This window comes from Taudactylus pleione, unplaced genomic scaffold, assembly GCF_031769625.1.
Source record: "Taudactylus pleione unplaced genomic scaffold, aTauple2 ptg000006l, whole genome shotgun sequence".
Lineage (NCBI taxonomy): Eukaryota > Metazoa > Chordata > Amphibia > Anura > Myobatrachidae > Taudactylus > Taudactylus pleione.
Genome location: NW_028284409.1, coordinates 1281751 through 1307573, shown reverse-complemented (window position 1 = coordinate 1307573; position 25823 = coordinate 1281751). Strand labels below are relative to the sequence as shown.

The following is a 25823-nucleotide window of genomic DNA, read 5'->3' as shown; positions in this document are numbered from 1 at the left end:
TACAGTTCTCTGAATGCATCTTGGAGGAGGTGCAAAAGAGACTGCATGCAGAAAGCCTGGGAAGATTGATATTTCCATACTAGAAGTTTCTAGGAAGTTTCAAAGGAATCCTATCACATCCAGATAAAAAGTGGGCTGGTAAGTATATTTTGACTCCACACCCTAATTGGCATATAGAATGGAGGCATTTGTGTGCTGTTACTGGTGTGATGGACTGGTGCTGCTGTCAATCACTCCTGTATGCTTGGGATCATTTAAGATTTGCCCACAAGGAATTGCTGAGAGTCAGTGCTGGATAACTGTGGAGGAACAAGCAGGCATTGGCAACTAAAGTTCTGGAGGAATAAGCCGTAGAGTTACAGACAAGACCAGGGCCGGACTGGGACTAAAAATAGGCCCTGGCATTTTAAGAGCACACAGGCCCACTTTGCGTTAGCATCATGCTCCTGACATAGACCCCTCCCCTTACTATTCCTGACCCCTCCCATTTCTTAGTCTATGCTCCTACAAATATAATTAATATTAGAACAACATACAAGTACACATACAACAGAGCACATCCTGCAGGGGATTCAAACATGTGCCATAGTCAAATATTTGGTATTGTGTTGGTTCTGTTAAGCTGTGTACACACCTATAGATATATCTATCCCATCCATGTGGTGGGAAGGAAAATCTGGGAATGTATGGGATCAATAACAGAAATTTGCTCCCAGATGCTGGAAAATGGACCAGATAACGCTCAAAATAAGCAGAAGGGAGTCGGCAATCAAGTGTTAGATGCCCTTATGAGGAGTAAGGAGCCGAAGAAAATATTAGGAGTAGCACATGAGGAAACAGGACCCTGCTCATCAGATCTTATAATCTAAAGAAATTACACCACACAGTAGTGCCCCTTCATCACAATACACCGCACAGTAGCATCCCTTATTCACATTATGTCACACAGTTGTGCCCCATAGTCACGTAATGTCACACAGTAGTGTCCCTTAGTCACATTACACCATATGGTAGTGTCCCTTCATCACACTACACTGCACAGTAGTGTCCCTTATTCACATTAAGTCACATGGTAATGTCCCTTTTTCATGTTACGTCACACAGTAGTGTCTCTTATTCACATTACACCACACAGAGCCCATTCACGTTATGCCACTCAGTAGTAGTGCCCCTTATACATTATGCTACACAGTAATGCCCCTTATACATTATGACACACAAAATAATGCCCCTTATAACACATTATGCCACACACAGTAATACCCTGGCCTCCGCAGATGGTGTCTGTCAGCAGATCATGAGGTGTCTGAAGATGGCGTCCAGTCCATCCAGTCAGCTTCACGTCCACCCCTGACGCGCTATTCATCCCTGGGCCAGCTTCATCATGACATCACCCCAACCGCACGTGACACTTCAGTGACTCCACCCTGACCTCAGCACTGTGCTGCTGGGCAGTTCTGCAGGCAGCTCACAGGAGCTATCAAAATGCCATCCATTCCTACCAGATTACTCCCGGGCCCCACCCGCACCGCACATCTCATCCCCGACCATGTCATAACGTCATTACGCGGCCTGTATGTAATGACTTCACTACATAACGACGTGGCCACACTCAGTGCCGGCCCAAGGGTAATTTTTTTGGTAAGCGAATATTGATATTCCTTAATGTAATAAACATTATACACAGATAAAGATAAATGAGGCCTATTTATTATTACAAATTATAGTACAAAGCGTGGAAAATCATGTAAAAAATTATTATCCCTGCTGCGATGTGCTCCTCGATTGAGATAAACACTATATCGTGCATCACCCATATACAGTAGATTGTATAAAAACAACAAATAAAACATTATGAATATTTGCACATAAAATATAAATATCATAAACAATATTTGTATACAACTATTATTACAATATGGATCTGCAGGTGTGAAATAGCAACATACTAAAAGGAATAGAGTGAGACAGGACAGAGAGGAAAGGAGGGAGCCAGGAGAAAAAGAGAGGAGGAATTCGGGGAGCAGGGGAGAGAGAAAAGGAAAGATGGGATCCAACATAGTAGAATGAGAGAGAGAGAGAGAGAGAGAGAAATGGAAACAGGAGAGGAGAGAGAGAGAGAGAGAGAGAGAGAGAGAGAGAAACGGGAGAGCCAAGAGAGAGAGAGAGAGAGAGAAGGAAATGGGAGAGCCGAGAGAGAGAAGGAAATGGGAGGAGAGAGAGAGAAGGAAACGGGAGAGGAGAGAGAGAGAGAAGGAAACGGGAGAGGAGAGAGAGAGAAGGAAACGGGAGAGGAGAGAGAGAGAGGGAAACGGGAGAGCCGAGAGAGAAAGAGAGGGAAACGGGAGAGCCGAGAGAGAGAGAGAAGGAAATGGGAGAGGAGAGGGAAAGAGAGAGAGAGAAGGAAACGGGAGAGGAGAGAGAGAGAGAGATAGAGAGAAGGAAACGGGAGAGTAGAGAAAGAGAAGGAAATGGGAGAGGAGAGAGAGAAGGAAATGGGAGAGGAGAGGGAGAGAGAGAGAGAGAGAGAGAGAGAGAAGGAAATGGGAGAGGAGAGAGAGAGAAGGAAACGGGAGAGGAGAGAGAGAGAGAAGGAAATGGAAGAGGAGAGAGAGAGAGAGAGAGAAGGAAACGGGAGAGGAGAGAGAGAGAGAGATAGAGAGAAGGAAACGGGAGAGTAGAGAAAGAGAAGGAAATGGGAGAGGAGAGAGAGAAGGAAATGGGAGAGGAGAGGGAGAGAGAGAGAGAAGGAAACGGGAGAGGAGAGAGAGAGTGAAGGAAAAGGGAGAGGAGAGAGAGAAGGAAACGAGAGAGGAGAGAGAGAGAGAGAAGGAAATGGGAGAGGAGAGGGAAAGAGAGAGAGAGAAGGAAACGGGAGAGGAGAGGGAGAGAGAGAGAAGGAAACGGGAGAGGAGAGAGAGAGAAGGAAACAGGAGAGGAGAGAGAGAGGGAAACGGGAGAGGAGAGAGAGAGAGGGAAACGGGAGAGGAGAGAGAGAGGGAAATGGGAGAGCAGAGGAGAGAGAAGGAAACGGGAGAGGAGAGAGAGGGAGAAGGAAACGGGAGAGGAGAGAGAGAGAAACGGGAGAGGAGAGAGAGAAACAGGAGAGGAGAGGGAGAGAGAGAGAGAGAAACTTAAGAGGGGAGAGAGAGAGAGAATAGGGAGAGCCCTGAGAGAGGGGGGGAATAGGGAGAGCCCCGAGAGAGAGAGAGAGAGAGAGAGAGAGAATGGGGAGAGCCCCAAGGAGACATAGGAGAAAAAGGGGAAGGAGAGACATAGCAGAAAAAGGGGAAGCCGGGAGAAAGAGAGAAGGAATAGGGGAAGCCGGGAGAGACATAGGAGAAAGAGGGTAAGCTGAGAGAGAAGGAATAGGGGAAGCCGGGAGAGAGCGTGGAGGAATATGGGAAGCCGGGAGAGAGACAACGGAGGAATAGGGGAAGCCGGGAGAGAGAGCGGAGGAATAGGGGAAGCCGGGAGAGAGAGAGGAGGAATAGGGGAAGCCAGGAGAGAGCGCGGAGGAATAGGGGAAGCCGGGAGAGAGAGAGGAGGAATAGGGGAAGCCGGGAGAGACAGCGGAGGAATAGGGAAAGCTGGGAGAGAGAGCAGAGGAATAGGGAAAGCCGGGAGAGAGAGCAGAGGAATAGGGGAAGCCGGGAGAGACAGCGGAGGAATAGGGAAAGCTGGGAGAGAGAGCAGAGGAATAGGGAAAGCCGGGAGAGAGAGCAGAGGAATAGGGGAAGCTGGGAGAGAGAGTGGAGGAATAGGGGAAAACGAGAGAGAAGAAAAAAAAAAATATATATATATATATATATATATGACTATGAGGGAAGCCGGGAGAGACATAGGAAGAACAGGGGAAGCTGGGAGAGAGGGAGAAGGAACAGGGGAAGCCGGGAGAGACATAGGAGAAAGAGGGGGACCCGCTAGAGAGAGAGAGGAGGAATAGGGGGGAGATGGGAAATAGAGGGTAGGAATAAGGGAGACAGGATGAATAAGGGCAGATGGCAGAGTTTAGGTGTAGGGGGAGATGAGAGGAGAATAGGGGAAACAGAAAAGAGAGAGAGAGAAGAAATCGGGAGATGGAAGCAAGAGTAAGAGGAGGAGGAGAAATTAGGTGAGATGAGAGAGAGAAGGAAACTAATGGGGGAGATGGTAGAGCCAGAGAGAGATACCTCATGTCATTTTGGAGTGTGCAGAGAAAGTTTTAAACGGTCCCCATATGCAGTCCTCTGTGAAGCTGCGTCCTGCTGCACTTCTGTCGCTGATGCCCGGGTTTAATAAGCTCTACCATTTCTTTAACGGCACTATAACACGGCATCTCTGAATGGTGTGCGCTTCATCTCAGCTCCTTGTGCGGCTCCACCGGCTCCAGACCAGCAGACTGTCAATATAGCGCGCCGCTCACCCTCCCGCCCAGATTGACAATGCCCCCATTGCCAAGGGCTTGGATGCTGGTCGCGTCATGAGGCAATGATGTGGCCGCGCATTAATGAAATTCCTTGCTGAGCATGGCGACGCCTGGGAGGTTGTACTGCCAGGTAAGCCTGCGCTCAGCTAAACCGGCCCATTTGCCAGAAGTGCCCGATGGCCAGTCCAGCCCTGGACAAGACCCAGTTCACACACTGCCATCAGATGTTAGCAGGACTTATATGAAGACAGAGAAGTTCATGGTTTATTTAGCCTTATACTTTAAAAAGTTTGATTAAATGAAATGAAGTGAGAACTCAAGCTGCAGCCATTTGCTTGAAGTATAGTTGTAATGTGAATACCCCTGGCTGGGACACTGTAATTGTTATTGAGAAGTTATTGTACTGTATGATAAATGTTTAGACTAGACAAATCCTGTGTAGTTAAACTTTGCCTGAAGGCTGACACAGTGTGTTGGGGCCATCATTTATTGTTTACTACAGGAGACCATCTATTTATCATGAGAAGTGATTCTTCTGTGGATAGTTTAAAGCAACTGTAAAGCAAAATATTGCAAGTTGCCTAATGCTACATTCGCTGAGGGAGATCTATTTGTTCCATTGAAAGAAACATTAATTGGAGTGTTCACTACTGTAGAAGACAGTTTCTGTGCAGAAATACTGTGCTTTGCAAATCTACTTATCCAAACCATTTATGCGTCAAGTTGATCATTGACCACAATATTTGTAAAACAGTCTGTTTTGTAAATTCCGGTATGTAATTATTAACCCGGCTGTCAGGATGCTGGTGCTCAGAATACTTGCGCCGGAGTCCCAACACCAGTCAGAATCATGGCACCAGCATCCTGACTGTAAGTAGTGGGCTTAGGGGGAAGGTTAGGGTTAGGCACGAGAGGGAAGGATAGGGTTATGTACTAGGTTGAAGGTTAGGTTTAGATCCTAGAGGTTAGGTTTGGGGTGCAGGGAGGGAAGGTTTGGACTTACCGACAGGTGTTGGTTTCCTAAATCTGTTGGGATGGCGGCCAAATGTAATAGGGATGCTGGCCAAATGTAATAGGGTGTGAGTTGCTTGTGCGGGACAAGCTAAGACCTTCTCGCACATTTGGATGGTGCGACTTTGTCCCAAAACTCGCAAATTTAATAGAGTGGACCAGTTTGACTCACATGCAAGTGCATACATGTTAAACTGCCAGTAAACTGGCACTTTGTAATACGACTTTCATTACAAGGTGCGCGTTACTCAGAAGTTTTCACAGATCCGTGAGATCCGTAAAGGCAACTGTGTTAAAAAACCTATTAAAATGTATAAACAAAAAAAAACGATATGGGGTCCCTCCTGTATTTTCCACAACCAGCACTGGACTCTTTCTAGCAGTGTCAGTTTCTGACTTAGTATCTTCAGAGGTCAGATGCCAGGTGCGGTGGCGAGTTACGTGCTGAGGATTGTACCTGGAGTCTGCTAGGACATCTATGTGCTTGCTCTGTGATTTGGTTCCTGTGGTTACCATCATGGGCACAGCCTTGACAGTCTACATCACCTGATTTCCCTTTACCCAATGGTAGCATTGGTTGCTGTCAGCTGACACTTTCCTCCAATAGATTGCTACCTTAGGGTATTTAGCCAGGCTCCAGACAACAAGAAGTTGCCTGTACAACATTGTTACTTCCAGTGTACACTTGCTGTTGCAGCATACCAGGTTCCAAGCTCCTTTCTTCCAGCGATACTCTCCTAGTGTTAACAACAGCATGTGTACTCAGTATGTCATCTGAGTACTATCTCTGAAGTGTCAACATCCTGTGCCAGTTCTGCATCTGAAGACACAGTGTGTGTACTTAATACATTATCCAAGTACAAACTCCTAGTGTCATTCTCCTGTGCCAGTTCTGCATCTGAAGCCACAGTGTGTGTACTTAGGGCCTGATTCAGACCCGCTCACAAGCGCTATGCACTCGCAAGTGGGTCGATGGTCGGGCAGTGCGCACATGTGGGAGCCTCGGAGCGAGCGAGAAATCACTCGCACCGGGGCTTGCAGCAAAACAGGGCGGCTGTCGATGTTGATCGACAGCTCGCCCTGTTTTGTAGGCAGGGAGGGGGGGTGGCTGGCTGAGGGGGTGGCTCTCCATTAGAGCCGGAAGCTCACTGGGGCTTGTGGAAGACGAGACCCTACCACAAGGGTCTCGTCGCAAACCCAGTGGTCGCGATGGTTGCGACCATTGAGACCATCACCTGGCCGCTCGCAAAAGCTGTGGGTGGTCACCCACAGCTTAGCGAGCAGCTAGGAGGCCGGTTTAAAAAAAAAAAAAAAGCGGTTGTCCTGATTCAGAGCTTTTTGTGAGCAGCTCTGAATCAGGGCCTTAGTACGTCATCCAAGTACAAACTCCTAGTGCCATTATCCTCAGCCAGTTCCGCATCTGAAGCCACAGCGTGTGTACTTAGCACATCATCCAAGTACAAACTCCGAGTGCCATTCTCCTGTGCCAGGTCTGTGTCTTAAGCCACAGTGTGTGTACTTAATATATCATCCAAGTACAATCTCCTAGTGTCAGCCCTGCATCTGGATTAACAAGATGTGTACCCAGTACATCACCCAAGTTCCAGTATCATTCTCCTGTGCTTTCCCTGTGATAGTGTTCTTCCATTTCCCACTGGTGCTGGATACCTGACCAAAGGGCCGTGACCTGCTTGCTTGGGTGCAGCTTAAGCCCAAATCCAGCTTGGAGGAGTCACTGGTGAACACCTCCTAGTAAATTAGCCTTTGGTCAGGTCTAGCCAACATCCGGTTCTTGTGGATGAGGAAGGCATATATCCAGACCCCTCGCCTCAGATTCCTTTCTCAACCTGGGTCCACATCTTCTTATCCCTCTACAGGTGACCACCATAGCTCGAACGTGACAAGCAGATTGTAATGCCATAGCCGTGGGACCCTTTCACCATCTCGCCCGGCCAAAGCATTAATCACCGGACCGCTAGTCAGCCAGGTTAGGGATCCCTGGGGAGGTAGGGACCACCCCATTAAAGGGTATCCCCCTCTCCAGGGCACCCCAGGCCTGGGCTGATAGCAAGACACAAATGCAGTGCTTGAAATTAGCAAAATGTAATTTGCACTACCAATGGATTAATGTGATGTAGTCACATGAAACAAAAAAATTACTTTTTGACCATGTACATGATCGTCACATTTGGAGAAAAAAAATATACTGCATACAAAAAAAACGCTTGATACCCACTGCCAAATATGCTGGTGGATCATTGATGCTTTGGGGCTGTTTTGCTGGTAGTGACCCAGGAGCAAAATCTGTATGCCTCTGCCAGAAGGCTGAAAATTGGCTGCTGGTGAACCTTTCAGCAAAATAATAACCCAAAACACACATCAAAGCCCACACTGAAATGGTGGTGAGAATACAAAATCAAAATTTTTGAATAGTCATCTCAATCTTGGCTGCAGGATGGGCAGAAGATAAGTAAAGAAATAAGGGCCTGATTCAGACCCACTCGCTAGATGCGGCCTCTTTCTGCCAGCATATGGAAATTCAGCTAAGTGAAGTCAAGGCAGCCGTTCGCACGGCAAGGCATAAGCACACCGACTGTCTTGGCGACCGATCACTTTGTGTTTATAGATGCCCACCATCCTGTCTTTAGCCGCCCACTAGCATACGTCATCTCCAGGAAGTATATACAACCATCGGTACATTGGGAACCATCGGATCAGACCGCAACGCTTGCGATTGACTGTACCCTACCGCAAGCACTGCGAGCAGTTCAGTGTAAAAATCAACCAGGTGACGTGTACTATGATGCTGCCTGTTAATTAGGCATGCCTCTGAAATGGCGTTGAAACACTCTGACATGCCTGCGTCCGCAACTCCCCTCCCACGTTACTACTGCCCTGCCCCTGTTACCACCCTCAAACGGCCTCTCTTGTCACTCATTCCACTGGGCTGTCTCGGCAGGGCGAGAGAGCACATTCCGATTGCTCATACTAGTTTGCGCACGCGCACTGCAAACTACACACATGCGCATATTAGCGAACATCATCTAACGAGCGGCCGCTTGCTCTGAATCAGGACCTAACTGCAAGATAGATAGATAGATAGATAGATATGATACCCTCATTATTAATATTGGGTGAAGCCTGCCCTAGTCAAATAACAGCACTGATCAGCTCACTGCAATGCTTAACTCAAGTTCAAAATGTTGATATTCAAAATTGCAATATGGTCATGAGGTCGACATGTCAAATGTCAACATTGCCATAATATCGACATTGCGAATGTTAATTGACAGTCAGCATATCCACCATGCAGTTTTCCCTAGAACTGTTAACTAACCCTAAACCTAAATCTAACTCTTACCCTAAAATTGTGAAAAATTGTTAGTCCACATTCACAATATTGACATTGTCACGTTGGCTTTCTGGTGTTGACATTCTGTAAGTAAACTGCAGAACACCCCTACATGCAGACCATTTCCAGTTCTTTGATATTTTTGGGTTGTCACTTGTGGACTGCCCTCTTCAACACACACCACAGGTTTTCAGGTGGGTTTAAAACTACAGCCATGGCCAAAAGTTTTCAGAATGACACAAGTATTGGTTTTCACAAAGTTTGCTGCTTGTGTTTTTAGACCTTTTTGTCAGATGGTATACTGAAGTAAAATTACAAGCATTTCAAATATTGACTCTTTGCATAAACTCAATGTAATTATCAATAAAAGCCTTTAACACTTATGAAATGCTTGTAATTTTACTTCAGTAGCATCTGACAAAAGGGTCTAAAAACACTGAAGCAGTAAACTTTGCGAAAAACAATACTTTTGGCCATGGCTGTAGAGACTAAGAGTAATTTTTGAGATTGCTTAGCACTGTGCATGCTCTGCAGCTGAGTGTATGCATCTATGAGAGATTAAGGGCCGTATTCAATTTGGAGCGAAAAGCCGTTCTCGGCGAAACTTTTTCGCCGATGACGTAATTTTCGCCGATTCCACTTATCCCCGTATTCAATTTGCGCGACTTTTCGCCGGTGCAAAAAGTCGATGCATCAGACCCGGTGAGAAAAAGTGCAGAATGGGGTTTTGGGGTGCAGACTTCCAAAAACCACCCTGTACTCATTGGACAGGCCCCCAAAGGTAATCTATGTCAAAACATTTGTAAAAAGTACCTTAGGACACCCCAAAAAAGTACTTTTGTTTTGGGGTGGGCGAAAAAAAAAACAAAGTTGGGGGACAAACTTCTAAACTAGCGAAATAGGCTCTGGGGGGCGTCCCCAAGTATGCAGCAGGTGCTTTTTTGATTGCAGGTAGTTGCGGCAGGTGGATTTTTCACGTTTTTTTAAACTTCATATTTCAAATATGCTAGCACCCATTTTCATGTACCCAAATTTGATGGAACTACTTATTTTGCCCAAAAAACCTCCTAAATACTATTCTTCACCACCTTCTTAAAAACACAAAACAGCACCTATTGAGACCATTTAAAGACCCCACATACCTTTAGCAGGGCTATTCGTGGGAGTGGCGTAACTAGGGTATTTGGAGCCCAGGGCAAATTTGAAAACGGAGCCCCCCTCCCCCCCTAACACACCGATATGCGCGCGCGGGCGGGAAAAAATGGGCGTGGTCACTTAAAAAAGGGGCGTGTCAACATGACACACCCCTTTATTTTCACGCTGAACATTCCTATCCTTATGCACCTTAACCCCAGTAGTACCCCTTATACAGTACCCCCAGTATGCAGTTATGGTCCCTCTTATGCAGGCCCAAAGTAGTGCCCCTTATACAGTACCCCCAGTAGTGGCCCCCCCAAATGCAGTGCCCCACGTAGTGTTCCCCCTATGCAGTGCCCCCAGTAGCAGTCCCCACAATGCAGTGCGCCCAGTAGCAGTATCCCCTTATGCAGTGCCCTTTATATGGTGCCCCCAGTAGTAGTCCCCCCTATGCAGTGCCCTTTATATAGTGCCCCCAGCAGTAGTCCCCCCCCATGCAGTTTTCCCAGTAGTGGTCCCCTTATGCAGGCACCCTGTAGTGATCCTCCCTATCCAGTGCCCCCTGTAGTGGCCCTTCCTATTATTGCCCCCAGTAGTGGTCCCCTGAGTGCAGTGCCCCTAGTAGGCCCCTTTCATAATGCCCCCAGTGGTAGTTCCCCCCCAAGTAGTAGTCCCCAGTAGAGTAGGTGCTCCCAATGGTGCCCCCAGTAGAGGTCCCCCCAGTAGTAGCCACCCCTCCCCCAGTAGAGGTCCCCCCAGTAGTAGCCACCCCTCCCCCAGTAGAGGTCCCCCAGTAGTAGTCACCCCTCCCCCAGTAGAGGTCCCCCCAGTAGTAACCACCCCCCTCCCCCGTTGAGCAGATAGGTTACAAAAAAAAAATAATATATATATATCTATAAAAATATACATACCTGAATCTCTGCTCCTGCTCCTGGTCCTGATCGCGAGGCCGCTCCCGCCCGGGCGGGCGCGCTCAGCATTATGGGACAGACGTCATGACGTCATGACGTCAGTCCCATTACCCACTGCAGGAGCCAGACGGAAGTCCGGCTCTTGCTGTGGGTGCTGCAGCAGTCAATGAGAGTCTATCTGACTCTCATTGGCTGCTGTTTAACACAGGCATCGCGCCAGTGCTGGCAGCGATGCGTGTGTTATGCACAGCCTGAGCCCGCCTCCTGGGGGAGGGAACGGGCTCAGGCGTGCAGCACAGGACCGGTGCTGGAAGCCTAGCGCCGGTCCTGTGTAAATGTGTAGCGCTGACCGCACTCATTGCGGTCGGCGCTACACTGGCTAACTAGGGCGGGCGGGCCGGTACCGTGGCCGGCGGCGCCCCCCCCCCCCGCGCCGCCGGTCCAACGGCGCCCAGGGCACAAACCCCGCCCGCCCTGCCCTAGTTACTCCACTGATTCGGGGTACCCAAGTTAAACCCCATGTCAGAGCAGCTTTTGGGGGGTGTCAGGCTGATTTCCACAAAAATGACAGGACTTTTTGCTGATTTTCGAATTTGCCAGGTCCCGTTTTCGCCGATTTCAAATTGAATATGGGGATACGCGGGCATGAGCGCAATACTTTTCACCCATGAAGTCTGGCAGCTGACTTTTTGCTCCAAATTGAATATGGCCGTAAAAGTCATATGCAGTCATAGTACACTGTCGCTTCTCCACTTGAAGCTAATAGGGCACTTGCATATACGTAGGCTAAGCTGAATACAGTAAGCACGTATTAAGGGCATGTAGACAAAATTCTGCATACACAAAGATCCATCTGATTTCAGATGGGTCTCTTGGACCAAGGATAGAGTTGGTACAACGGGAAGCCGACGGACGGAATCCTGACCGTCTGCTTCCCAACTGTCTAATCCCGGCAAGGGTTAAATGACAGGCATCGAAATCCCGATGCCTGTCATTTTACCTATGCCGGGAGCCCAAAGCCCGGCATCCCAATTGAAGGTAAGCCAGGCACTTGGCGCGGGGGGGGAGGGTGAGGTTAGGGGCTCCCGGGGGGGACACTTAGGGTTAGACACCCCCCCAGGAGGTTTAGGTTAAGGGATGGGGGGTTAGGGTCAGGCACCCCCCCCCGGGAGACTTAGGTTTAGGCTAGGGGAAGGGAGCGTTAGGTTTAGGCACTTAGAGGGGGGATTACGGTTAGGCACTAGGGGGTGGAGGTTAGGGTTAGGGGGGGGAAGATTAGGGTTACATACCTTAATCACAGTTCGGGATTTTCACCCATGCAGCCGGCGGTAAATCATTCCGATCCCGGTACAACAGCATGCTGGTAATGTTGAAGGCTATTTGAACAAACATATAGGTAGGAGCTGTGCAGTGGCTTAGATGCATGTAACTCAGCATGCAGGCGAATATCCATTTAGTTCTGCGCATGCCATTCGAGTGCAATTGTGGCTACCTTGCATAGAATTGTGAATCAGTTGTGTCTTTTTATTAAATAAAGGTTACAATGTGCTGCATTTTCAAAGAATAATATGTATTAATATATTAGCAGGCATAGTAGCTGGAGCTGCCTCTAATAATAAGGGTTAGTTCTCTAGACAGGATTGAAGTTTTGGCTTTGTCCAGATTTGAAAACGTTTTTCAAATTAGACAAAGCTACAGACACTGTTTACCACAGTAGCTAACTTCCTTTGTCTGAATATGAAAGAATATCAAAATACATTACAGTTCTGTTTGAAAATCCATCACTCACACAACTAAAGCTTCTGCTGATTTGTTTGATGGTGCACTGAGCATTTAGCTTAGTGATTACCGTTCTGTCTCTGTCGAGGGTTGGTGTATTTGTCACTGTTCTGTGCGATGTGAATGAGGAGCAAATAAAGGGCAGGCAAAATAAATGATAATAAATCAGTCTCCAAGAACAGGTTCACTGATCCACATTACTAATGTAATGTATTGATACTGCTTTCAACCTTCCAAAGCCCCAGCTTAAGAAGGTCATCTTAATTTTATCTGCTTCTCGTTCTTCTGTGTTCCCAATAGCTGTTTTTTTTGTTGTTGGTGTTGTTTTTTTATTTAAATTTATTACCGTCAATAAGTTTTACAACATATTATACTGACAATTTGGTACAAGGGGTTAAATTAAATCAGGAACCAAGGATGGTAGTATACATATGCATCCACAAACAGGACAGACTTCTCATAGTGGTTTATGTTTTGTTTTCCCCTTTTATCTCTCTCCAGGGGTGATGCAAAGTTAAAAACAAGTCTCTTTGCGGAACCAAGCTTTTGCAGCTACATGCAATGCAGAGTCAAAACCGGATGCATCCTCACTGCGACTGAAGGAGCAAAATTGCAGAGCTGTAACTAAGGGTGGGCAGGCGGTGTCACCGCCCAGGGTCCATCGTCTAGGGGGCATCAAAATTTCCGCCCAGTTGCACATGTATTTAGCAGGGCAATATTAACAAAGGGGTGGATGGGACTACAGCCCCAGGCCTCCACATAAATATAGGCCCATTATCATTACAGTATGATTATTTCCAGCTGTTTCCAAATGGCTACACGGGTATAAGTCATAAGTATTAAAATTGTATTTCCATTTTCCATACAAAATTATGCAATTTTTCTACTGTTTTATGTATTTATGGAGACATTGGTGCTGATAAGTGTATGGGGTGTACATGTCCACATGGCACTGACCACACTCAAACAGCACTGGTCACAACCACATGGCACTCGCCCCACCTCCTCTGCGTATACCTAAAGGCCCTTCTTAATTTTCAGCACCAGACCCATTTGTACTTAATACAGGCCCTGGTTTTTGGAATGGCACCATGCAGTATAAAAAGCTTCTGCCTGAAGCGTCCTTAGGTTGCTCTGGGTGCTCAGCTTCTCCCTGGTCCCATCTGCAAGCTTCTCCTTGGTCCTGGCTGCACCGCCCCCTCAATGTAATGTCATGATGTCACATGTTTATGGGGCAGTCATGCATAAGACACATTTTCACCCTGCAATGCATAACTGGATTATAGTGGGGCGTTCTCATGTAAGCCAGTTGTATGAATGTGTAAATATGCATGGACCCCTGATTAGGTAACATCTGAAAATATAATTAAATAAAAAAGACAGATCTCTTATATTATAAAATATTTTATTAAACATCTTTATACTTGCATTCAATCATCATCTATAGTGAAAGAAACATCTTGATTAAAGCCATAAAACTTACACTATGGGGTATAATTAGAGATGTGCGCCGACCCCCGTGTTTTGGTTTTGGCTTTCTGTATCTCCTTTTGTTTTGGATCTGGTTTGGTTTTGCCAAAACCGCCCTTGCGTGTTTTGTTTCTTGGTTTTGGATCTGTATTTTTTCTAACAAAATAAAAAAAACAGCTAAAATCACATAATTTGGGGCTGTTTTTGTTCCCACAGTAATATTAACCTCAATAACATTTATTTCCAGTCATTTCAAATCAATTTTGACCACCTCACAATATTGATTTTGTTTTTCACCTAGTTTAGGGCCAAAAGGTTTCATCCATCTAGCTAGATAACTAAGCCAAGCAACAGCAGTGGGCGGCACTAACATGTGTCTGATCAGCTTTCACCACGGATACAGTGTGTTATACAGTGTGGGTTGGATACACCAATAGTGCACTTACTGTGACAGCAGTGTCAGCAGTGCGGGGTGCTGGTGGTGTTCTCAATGCAAGAGTGCCAGTGGTGTGCTCAATGCGGAAGTGCCGGCAGTGTTGGCAGTGTGGCGGTGTTGGCAGAGTGGGGGTCCTAGCAGTGTCCTGAGTGCATAGTGCCGGCAGTGTCAGCAGAACGGGGGTACCAGCGGTGTCCTCAGTGCAGGAGTGCTGATAGTGTCAGCTGTGCGGGGATGCCCTCAGTGTGGGAGTAGCGGCAATGCGGGGTCGCTGATGGCATTCTCAATATGTGCGGCAGTAGTGCAGGGTTGCTGGCAGTGTACATAGTGCAGGGTGCCGGTGGTGTCGGCAAAGCGGGGGTACCTGTGGTGTCCTCAGTGCATGTGTGCTGACAGCATCGGCAGTGCAGGAGTGCCGGTTGTAGCCTGGGAGTGTCAGCAGTGTGGGTTTGCTCACGGTGTCCTCAGTACGTGGAGAGTGCGGGGGGTGCTGGCAGTGTCCTCAGTGCAGGGTGTCGGCAAAGCGGGGGTGCCAGAGGTGTCCTCAGTGCATGTGTGCTGACAGTGTCGGCAGTGCAGGGTTGCTGGTGGTGTCCTCAGTGTAGGAGTGCTGGCAGTGTCGGTAGTGTGGGGTCACTGACGGTCTTGTCTGTATGTGGGGCAGCAGTGCAGGGGTGCTGGAAGTGTCCTCAGTGCAGGATGCCGACGGTGTCGGCAGTGCAGGGGTGCCAGCGGTGTCCTCATTGTGAGGGTCCTGATGGTGTCAACAGTGCATGAGTGCCAGTGGTGTCCTCAGTGCAGGGTGCTAGCAGTGTCGGCAGCGGGGGTGTCGGCAGCAGGGATGCTGACAGTGGGTATCAGCAGCAGGGGGTGCCGGTGGTGTCAGGCAGCGAGGGATGGGCGGGTGGCATCTTCCTAACTTCCTCCTGTGCCCATATTCAATGGACTTAATGCTGATTGCCTGAGAGCCATGACATACGGCTCTCTCAGCTAATAAGCGTTAAGCCCGCTCGATGCAAAACCTTGCGATCCGAAAGCAGGATCATGAGGTTTTGCCTCAATAAGAGATCCGGGGCAGGCAGGGAGATCCAAGCTGTGTCTCAGATCCCCTCGAATCCCTGAAATTTGGGTATGTCCGGTTCCCGGAGAACCGGACCCACTCATCTCTGATATTTACCAATAGTCGATTTTGGATAGATTTTGCCATTTTCTGTATATGTAGTTGATTTTAATTCGATTTTGCAAATCAGAGAATTACTAAAGGCAGAATTGAATATAAGATCGACTGTAAAACCAAATCACGACATCAAAATAGAACATCAACCAGACATTGATATTTTCCCATAGCCCACTACAGGATCTCCTCATATTTTCCCATAGCCCACTACAGGATCTCCTCATTTACTAACAGTTGGATTGGAAATCAAATAAAAATCTACTTCAAATCTGACTTTAAAACCACCCAAACAATAAACCTGCCTGAGTCAGGCAGGATATGATCTGTGCATGCTTCTTAGGCTTAAAAGAAAAAAAAATGTGTAGTCCCGCCCTCTAAATCCATAACCAGCCCTGGACCTTTTAGTCTGGTCTGGTCATGAAAAATCAGGGGAAAAACCAGTGTGGGATTTCCACTAATTCCCATTAACTAGCACCAGGCTGAACCAGCCGGGTGGTAATGCCACAGCAGGAGGAGACAGAGAGCAGGATCCTCCTGCCAAAGCATTTACCAGCCTTTAACTGGTCAACACAGGGCTGGAAATCCTAGGTAAGTGGGGACCTCAAAGAAAATGTGGTCCCCCCTCCCGAGCATTAACTCCACACAAGCTCACAGATCAGGACCATTGAGTGCTGAAGAATATACATTTTAGCTGTCCTCTGTCACTACTAAGCTCCAATATGCCTCTAGAAGCAATATGAAGAACTGTTGAGTGGGAACTTCATGGATTTGGATTCAGTGGCCGAGCAGCCACATACAAGCATCAGATCACCATGCACAATGCCAAATGTTAGATGGTGTGGTGTAAGCACATCGCCAATGGACAATGGAGCAGCGGAAATGCATTATATGGAGTGATGACTCATGCTGACAGTCTGAAGGATGAATCTAGGTTTCAAGAGAACACTTCCAGCCCATATGAGCACTAGCAACTGTAACATTTGGTGGAGGAGGAATAGTGGTCTGGGGATTTTTTTCATGGTGTGACTTGTGTCCCTTAGATCTACAGCTAATAATAATATTCTAGAGAACTCAGTGCTTCCAACTTTGTGATAAGTTTCCTGTTTCAGCATGACAATATAGACATGCACAAAATTAGTGCTCGAAAGGGGTTGGGAACAGGATGTTGGTGCTCGGGATCCTGGCAGTCATAATCCTGATGCCAGCATCTCGACTGGGTCACAATGCCAACAGATGAAGGTAAGTATATTACCCTTCCCCTATCCCTAACTCTCCCTACCCCCAGCCTAAACCTAACCTCCTCCTCTGCAGCCTAAACTTTACCCTCCCTCCATAGTGTGTAACCCTAACCCTCCCCCCCAGTGCCTAACCCTAACCCCTAACATTTCTCCTAACCCCAATACTTATTGTGTCGGGATACCAGCATTTGGGATGCCAGTGCCGGTATTCTGAGCAAACAGCCGGGATAATGACTACATACCATCGGAAGAACTAGTCTGCACAGAGCACTGAGAGCAAATCCCCTGAACATGGACTGTAACATTAACTATGAGCCAGACTACATCGCATAACATCAATGTTCAACATCACTAATGCTCAGATCTCAATCACTCCTGTAACGTAGTCCAGCCTCCACTCCACCAACGCGTTTCGATCCCAATCTGGGATCTTTTTCAAGGTGTAGAATTGAATTTTGTAGAATTGAATTGCCCCTTTCTGTTGACATTTAAAACTCTCTAAATCTTTGTTTTTCTGATCTATAGAAAATGAAAGGTATACAGTACATTTAACACATACCTTTTTCTCTGAGCGATGTTTGTGCTGCTTTACATTCATTAATTCTGCCTTTCAGTCTGTCATTGTCTTCTGCTCATATTCCCTCACAATGGCCATATGACCCTTCAGATTGTGCAAACATCCCTCTATGTGACCAGTCTGCTGACCATGCAGCCAGCATCACACACATATATTACATCTGCATATAATACAGTATTTGGTTAAAGTTGGTCCCCCAGAGACCCAAGCTCTAGTGGTATTAATGCTGCTTTCCCACCTTCCACGAAAACACTAATAAAAAAGTACATATATACAGTCTCTACATATACCACACCAAATATTTTTGATACAGCCTTCTCTGAAAATGTTTACAAATTGCATTGTTCTGCTAAAAAGAACACTAGAAATAGCAGTGCAGAAGTTGTCTTCATATTCTTAATGTTAAGTGTGGCCTAAAGGGGAGTGATAGTCGGCATTGTCATCCCCCTTGCATTTTTCTATGTATACAGTTATCTTCTGATTGCATTAACAATCCTTGTGATCTAGGTACTGTGGGCCTGATTCAGACCCGCTTGCAAGCGCTATGCGCTCGCAAGCAGGTAGATTGTTAGGCAGTGCGCACGCGCAGCGTGCACAAGCCCCGGAGCGAGCGCAAAAAGCACTCGCTCCGGCGCTCGAATCCAAAAGGGGCGGCTGTCGATGTTGACCGACAGCTCGCCCCATTTGGAAGGCGGAACGGGGGGTGGCTGGGCAAATGGAGGCATTCCTGCAGGAACGCCTGCCATTTGTGGGTGGCCCTACTGACATCACTCGTGATGTCAGTAGGTGGACTTCCTGCTCTATTAGAGCAGGAAGTCCACTGGGGCTTGAGGCAACAAGACCCTTCCGTAAGGGTCTCGTTGCAAGCCCGATGGTCACGATGGTCTTGACCATCGCGACCATCACCTGGCTGCTCGCATAAGCTGTGGGTGGTAACCTACAGCTATGCGAGCAGCCAAGAGGCCGCAACTAAAAAAAACAAGCGCCCGCCCTGATTCAGAGCGAGGGCTCGCTTTTTGCGAGTGCCTCTGAATCAGGACCTGTGTGCAAATGGGCAAAATTGCCTTTAGGGCCGAATTAATAAATTTGTCCAATTGTTACCACACATAGATAGCCAAGTTTGGAAGTGGTCATCTAACCCACCCTACGTGGCAGGATTGGACATTTTTGCAAATTTGTTTATTCTGTTCCTGTTTTTTTGTTTTTATTTATATACCTTCAAGTATTCTATCAAAAAATTTTTGCCTGTATTAACAGAGAATTGTACTTTAACAGAATTTTAGTAATTGGAAAGACTATCTGGCAAGTATTAGAGCTAAAAAAAATTGGATAATTTTCTGTCTCTTATTTGTGTCTTTGCATTATGCAGTGTATCTGCCCACATGGGTACATTTCAAACAGACTGCTACAGCAAGATGTTGCGGGGAGGTGGTAGAGAAATACTGTCAGTGCATGCCAATATTAAGTGCAACATCTCCTACAGCACAATGTTACATTATTTAGCTTGATCTTTTAGTTTGTAGATATTGCTGAAGATATTTATTTGCTAAGGATATCAGTAGTTCTGGACAGTCTCAGTTAGTGTTGCCTACAGATTGGCTCACAATACAATATTTAGTCCAGTACATTGCCAAAGATGTACAATACAAAATTGATGTTATCATTATTCAATCAGTGTGCAACATATGTTATTTACTAAGCAATTATATTTATTTTTTTCTTTCCAGTATTTCTATTCCATAAAAGATATTTCTGTGGGTGGCATGTGCATCTGCTATGGTCATGCAAGAGCTTGTCCATGGGATCCAAGGACTAATGTGAGTATAGTACAGTAAATATATTATTATATCAAGATCACACTTTATTTAATTAGTTACAGATTAATTGTGCATATCTTATACACATACAATTATAGATGGTGTGATTGTAAGAACACTAATGGTCATTTCTTGGCTCTTTCCCTTATTAGTACCATAGTTTGGGCTGCTCCCTAGGTATCTCATCACATTTTGGCACACATGGTGGGTAACTTCCATTCAATGCATTCTAAGGACATCACAGACTGGAGAAGGTGGCATGTAAATTGAACTGTGCAAGCAAACCAGAGGCAAATCATTGGGCAAATCTTAACAACCATTCTATTACCTGCCATACCAAACCTCATAAAATCTGTATTCTAAGCTAGAATACATATCATGTTTAATGTAGATTGCATGAATTAAAATATTCAGTTTAAAAAAATATAATTTAAAAAAGAAAGGATTATAATGATTTATAGATTAAAAATGTTTGAATGCTCAAGTAATGTCCATTTATCTTTTGGTCTGCCTGGTAGCACCTCTTTTCTGGTGGCAGCTGTATTACCAATGACATTCTGGGAAAAGACTGATTCATCAAACAAACATTTATAAGTATGCTCCTGCCACCACAGCTTTGTACAGAGAAGCAAAATGAGGATGAAAAAGTGCATTTTTCTTTTACCTGCCAACCAAACAAATCTTTATTCCTCTATAGAATGACAGGTTGAATATGTTGGAAAAGTAAAATGCAGGTGCACACAAAAAGCACTAAGAATACTGATAGTCAAAATAATGTGATAAACTGTACAATTAACATGGAGTATAAGTGAGGTTCTTAGCACAAGTTTTGCTAAAAATGCCTGCCCATCCACCACGTCATGGTGAACCCCATAAGATGAGTCACTAACATCCCTAATACTAACACATTATATTAAATTATTAAGGAATTACCATAATAGTGGCAATTCTAATATGTACAGAGCAGTGTAGGAAACTGTGTTGATTAAATTTACCTAAGGGCATTTGGGATGGGATACCAAGCAGAATAATTCTTAACCTTCAGGTGCACATTATATACACAATTATTGAGGGAAAAGGGACATGGACTTTTCATCCTTATTTTAAGCATTTTAAGAGGTGCTATTATGCTGAGATATGTAGTTGAATATGCTGCAAAATTATATGAGTGTGTGACAACAAAAAAGTGTTTTATAATAATTTTTTTAACAATTTTTTTTATTGACTCAATAAACACAGAAATTCTTTTATAATTTTTTTAATTATTTGTTTTAAATACACATGACAAATTCCACCTGATGGCACAAATTAAAACACTTTGCATTTATCAATTTCCATTTCATTTTATTTATTTTGTTATCACTAAATATAACATAGGGTAGCCAAATATATACTTAAAATGTAATTACCATATCTGGTATGTAATATATTAACAAATATGCAGTATTACTAAATAATGCAAATATCTTTCAGTTTCTACAGTAGCTTACAAAATATTTAAATAGGTTAATTGTACCCCATGTTAACATTTATTAATATACATTTCAGCTGTGTGTACCAGTAATTGGTGGCACTATAAGATGTTTTCTAGGCTTTTATATTCAAGCACAAACTGTGACCCTGAAAAATAAACCAGGCTACCATTATATCATCATGTAATCTCATGACCCTTCTATTTCCTTTGAAAAATGTTGATAAGAATAATTTCTAACACATAATCTATGTTACATATTCTTTGATGAAAACACATGGAGATAATTCAATGAACCACATGTAACTTGCCTTAACTGATTATAGAATAGGTAAATAACTTTTCAAGTGAATCAGTAAATATAGGCAGCTCTCATACATTAATTTAAGTAAATAATAAACGTAGACTCACATGAAATATTCATTCTGTAAGGTCTGCATTTAAAATTTGGGGGTGGGGAGATGTACTAAGCCTTGGATAGAAATGAAGTGGAGGGAGATAAAGTACCAACCAATCAGCTCCTGTCACTTATAGACTGCTTGAAAAATGGCAGTTAAAGTATATTGGTTGGTACTTTATCTCACTCCACTTTATCTGTCTCCAAGGTTTAGTAAATCTACCCCGCAGTACTACCACCAAACAAAATATTATGGGCAGCTTGTGGCTTATGATTGGCCTTCATTTTTTTGCATTTACTTTTGGAATCAAAATTTTTAATTGGTCTTTTATTAGAGGGGGTACACATTGCTAACAATATTTTATCTAGGTGGTAGTCCGGCTTTAATGCAATCCAAAGTTATGCTAATATTTTATCCTGTCCATTTCATGCTCCAAATAGCACAATACATGTTTTCAAATATTTTTTAGCCATCTTCATTTTTGTGATGCATCTCATGTCTGGAAAAACCAACTTACAAGACATTTATTAATGTAATAACATCAGGTGCTCTGGCGCTAAAGCTTCCTATCTATTTCTGATTCTACCTAAATGAATGTCAAACCCAACATGTTTTTTGCTACTAGAAAACTGTTCTCTGTAGGTTTACACTAGCTATGTGTCACAGTTGCTATAATAACATTTTACTCTTAATTTGACTTAGAAACACACAATAATTTGTATTGTAGCACAAGATTGTTCCATATTTATTTTAGTGAGTCTTTGTTGTTGTTTATGCATATGATATTTTAAGTTAGTATTCTTTTTTGTCACATGGTCTAGAAATCATCCTGCGAATGTGAGCACAATACATGTGGGGCCAGCTGTGATACATGCTGTCCAGGGTTCCATCAAAAACCTTGGCGTGCTGGAACATTCCTTACAAAACATGAGTGTGAATGTAAGTAAACAATCCAGCTCTTGTACTTGTATCTTCGTAAAAAAAACAATGATGTGCAGAGGCACATGTTGGCCAGTGCACAATGTCCACAGATAAAATAGTTTGCATATTCAAGAATTCATCCTGAAGCAGTTCTGGAACTATAGGGGGTGTAGGATGTGAAGGAGGCTTGGCAATGCATGTACTCCCTGAGACCTCACTCCCTCTTCTCTACCTGCAACCTCCACTCTGCTCCAAAAAAAACATAATAGAAGCAATTTATTGGGTCCTGGAGGCTAGAGTGGCATAGCTGGACCTCTATCCTAATTTTCCAATAGGGCTTATTGATGCTTTGTTCCATCCTTGTCCTGTAGAACTCTCTATCTTCATTATGTGTGTTCTTTACGTAAGAACAAGTGAATTCAAGGTATATCATACAATTTTTAGCATTAATATCCAAGATAAAAATATCTAAAAGTAATAAACAGAAAATAGATATCCCCCCTTATGCAAAACAAATTTACATGAGATGGCTAGCTACATATTAAGAGATAAGAGGAAATATATCATACATAAAAAAAGGAAACCGGTTCTAGAGTTGCCACTTAATACAAAAATGCATCACTTTTTTTGTTCTGTGATTATTGCAATTTTCTTAGACATTAATAAAAAGGCATTAAGAAATAAATCCTTTATGTAAATCCCAAATGCACTGTGTAAGGGAAACTGCTAAATAACAGTAATTTATAGCAAAAAGCTCTAGCCCTGTAATAAAATTTTACAAAGGAAGCACAGCCTACTGAATAAACGCTGCTGTTATGTCTGTGTGACTGTCAGATAAAGGAACCCTTGCAATATTGTGTGCAGCAATTCTATTCCCAGTAATAAGTAACCTCTGCCACAGAGAACATGAAAAGAGAGAACAATGTGTCTGTAGGTAAAAGGGAAAAATATGTTGCTTCATTTTCTATATGTTTGTGGATTTCAAAACGAAATCTGCTGTTTCTTGAAAGAACATTTTGCAGTTGTAATACAATATAATAACAGTTCCATGAAATAAGTACCTCCTGTAGCAGTGGGAAAAGTTGTACCAGTGAAACTTGTACTTAAAGTTTAAAGTTGTTCGCAATGCTACCGTCATGTATTATTTAAATCACAGATAAAACTTATTCTGAAATTCATGTTTTGAGAAATATGAATATGTTAGGGGTGTATTTATCATATCACAGCAATACAAAATAACTTACCTGGGGTAGCTTTGCTAGCCAGTCACTAATCATTCTGACCTGACATCCTTCTTTATTATTTTAACCTCTTCACTGCAGAGAACAAGTGGGTCTTGTCCTAGAGTACACCATAAAACTTTCCAACAACATCACTTTAAATAAAAAAATATTAAAAACAAATGTACAAAAAAGGTTCTGGTAGAGAATTTAAGGCCCTAATTCAGAGCCGTACGCTCTGAGCAGAGCGCACGCTCTGAATGAGGGCCGGCCTCCATGAAAATGGAGCGTCCTTCTGGACGCTCGTATAGCTGTGGGTCACCACCCACAGGCTATACGAGCGTGCATTTTGATGGCCGCGATGGTCGAGACCATAGCGACCATCGAAATTGCGAGCCGGAGCCTGCGGTTGAGGTTTTCAACCACAAGCTCCGGAGTGATTTTGGCTCTATCAGAGCCAAAATCACTCCCACTGATATCACTAGTGATGTCAGTGGGCCGGCTTTTGACGGGAGGCGTTCCCGTGGGAACGCCCCCGTCAGGGAGGCACGCCCCCGGCACGCCTACCAAAGGGGGCGTGCTGTCAATCAACATTGACAGCACGCCCCCTTTGATCGGACACAACGAGCGAAGGACTTTCCTTCGCTCGTCGCGTCTGGCGCATGCGCACAACTGAGCTCCCTCCGTCGTGCGCATGCTCAGTCCAGAACATCGACCCACTTGCGAGCGGACAGCCGCTCGCGAGTGGGTCTGAATCAGGCCCTAAGTCCCTATGGGTGGGATGTGTCAAACCTTTGAGAGAGATAAAGTAAAGTAGTTGCCCAAAGCAACCAATCAGCTTCTAAAAGGCATTTCAAAGACTGCTAGATAAACGACAGTTCGAAGCTGATTAGCTGCTGTGGACCACTTCTCCAAGGCTTGATACATATTCCCCAATATATCTCCTCTACCACACAAAGTAGGAACCTGGGGGAATCTATGTTTGAAAGAGGGGAGTACCCTCTTTTTTAGTCTTTGCCCCTTAGAATTTATTGCCAGGTGATCAGTGTGGTAACCAGATAAAAAGCCCTGCACTGCAGAAAAATCTGTTTTTTTTAATGTAAATCTTCTATTTGATGTTCTAACAATTATGACAGGACACTGTATTAGAAGAATGAGCCTAGGAGGCTATTTAAGTCAAAGTACTGGAATGGCAATGTTTGTACCGGTTCAAGGAGAAGAGCCTCTCTTCTACTAGGGGAGAGAAAACTATTGCTTCCTTGTCAATGTTCTCAACAATATAGCTCTTGCCTACTGCTCAGGCAATTAGAATCATTGTGAGTTTATCCTGAGTATTTTTAAATAATAAAAAAATTGCAAAAAGTTCCATTACTATAAATTACCCAGATTTGAAGAGTAAGAAAACCTGAAAATAAATGTTTGTAACTGATACAAAATATATTTCTCATTTTATAGCCTGTAATTGCCATGGGAAGACGGAGGAATGCTACTATGATCAAGCAATAGCAGACAAGAATCTGAGTTTGAATATTCATGGCGAATATATTGGAGGTGGAGTTTGTGTTGACTGTAAGGAGAACACAGCTGGAATCAACTGTGAGACTTGTAAAAATCGCTTCTACCGACCACAATGGGTACAGTTTACAAAACATTATATTTATATATAATCATTCTAATTAACATTCAACATATTTACTTTGCAGTTAACCCATTCTCACCAGGGTTGGCAATATTAGATAAACAAAGGTGGTCGCTTAGAATGGCAACATTTCAGGGGTGGCTAAAACACTGAATGAGTCACATGTCTCGCACATAAGGCCAAATGTAATAGGTAGTCTGTTTTGGTAAATTGCGAGTTTGTTGCTAAACTCGCAATTTTTCACAACTCTCCAATGTAATAGGGTGTCTGTTCCCTAAAACTCTCATATTTCAGAGTTACTAAAACATCCCATTCTCAAACTCGCATCCAGATGTTTTCACATTGAAAACAATCAACTCGCCCAATGTAATAGAGTGCCTGTTTCAGACTCGCAAAAAAAAGATGACCAAAAGTCCCCAAATAATAGACCTGCTTCAGGCTAGCGAGTACATCCTGAGCAGGTCAGATTAACACAGAAACATGCACATATCCATGAGATATGTACATGTTTGTGTGAGTACTTATGTTAAATGTTTTCAAATTTAAAAAAAAATGACGTGCACCCTCTCCCCAAAAACATAACCAACCCCGGGCTTTATAAAGCCTGTTCTGGTTCTAAAAATACAGTGGCCAAAATGCGTAGGGGGCCCCTGTATATTAAGAACCAGCACAGGGCTTTGTTGAGCTGGTCCTGGTTCTGGAAAATCAGTGGACAAAACGAGTAGGGGTCCCCTGAAAATTCCAGAACCAGCACCGAACTCTTTCTAGCGGGGGGATAATGTCACAGCCAGGGAGGGAAAACCTTTCACCGGTTTCCCCGGCCAAAGCATTATCCCTGACCGCTAGTCAGTCCAGGCCGGG

General features: G+C 44.4%; 1 protein-coding gene across 1 annotated transcript in view; it reads left to right on the top strand.

Moving 5' to 3' along the window:
* Nucleotides 1-25823, top strand: part of LAMA2 (laminin subunit alpha 2) — a 901593-nt gene that overhangs the window by 284602 nt on the left and 591168 nt on the right. The window contains exons 6-8 of the mRNA XM_088452064.1: nt 19224-19313; nt 22004-22121; nt 24779-24957. Of these exons, the coding sequence (XP_088308190.1) occupies nt 19224-19313; nt 22004-22121; nt 24779-24957 (387 nt within the window). The remainder of the gene's footprint in view (nt 1-19223; nt 19314-22003; nt 22122-24778; nt 24958-25823) is intronic.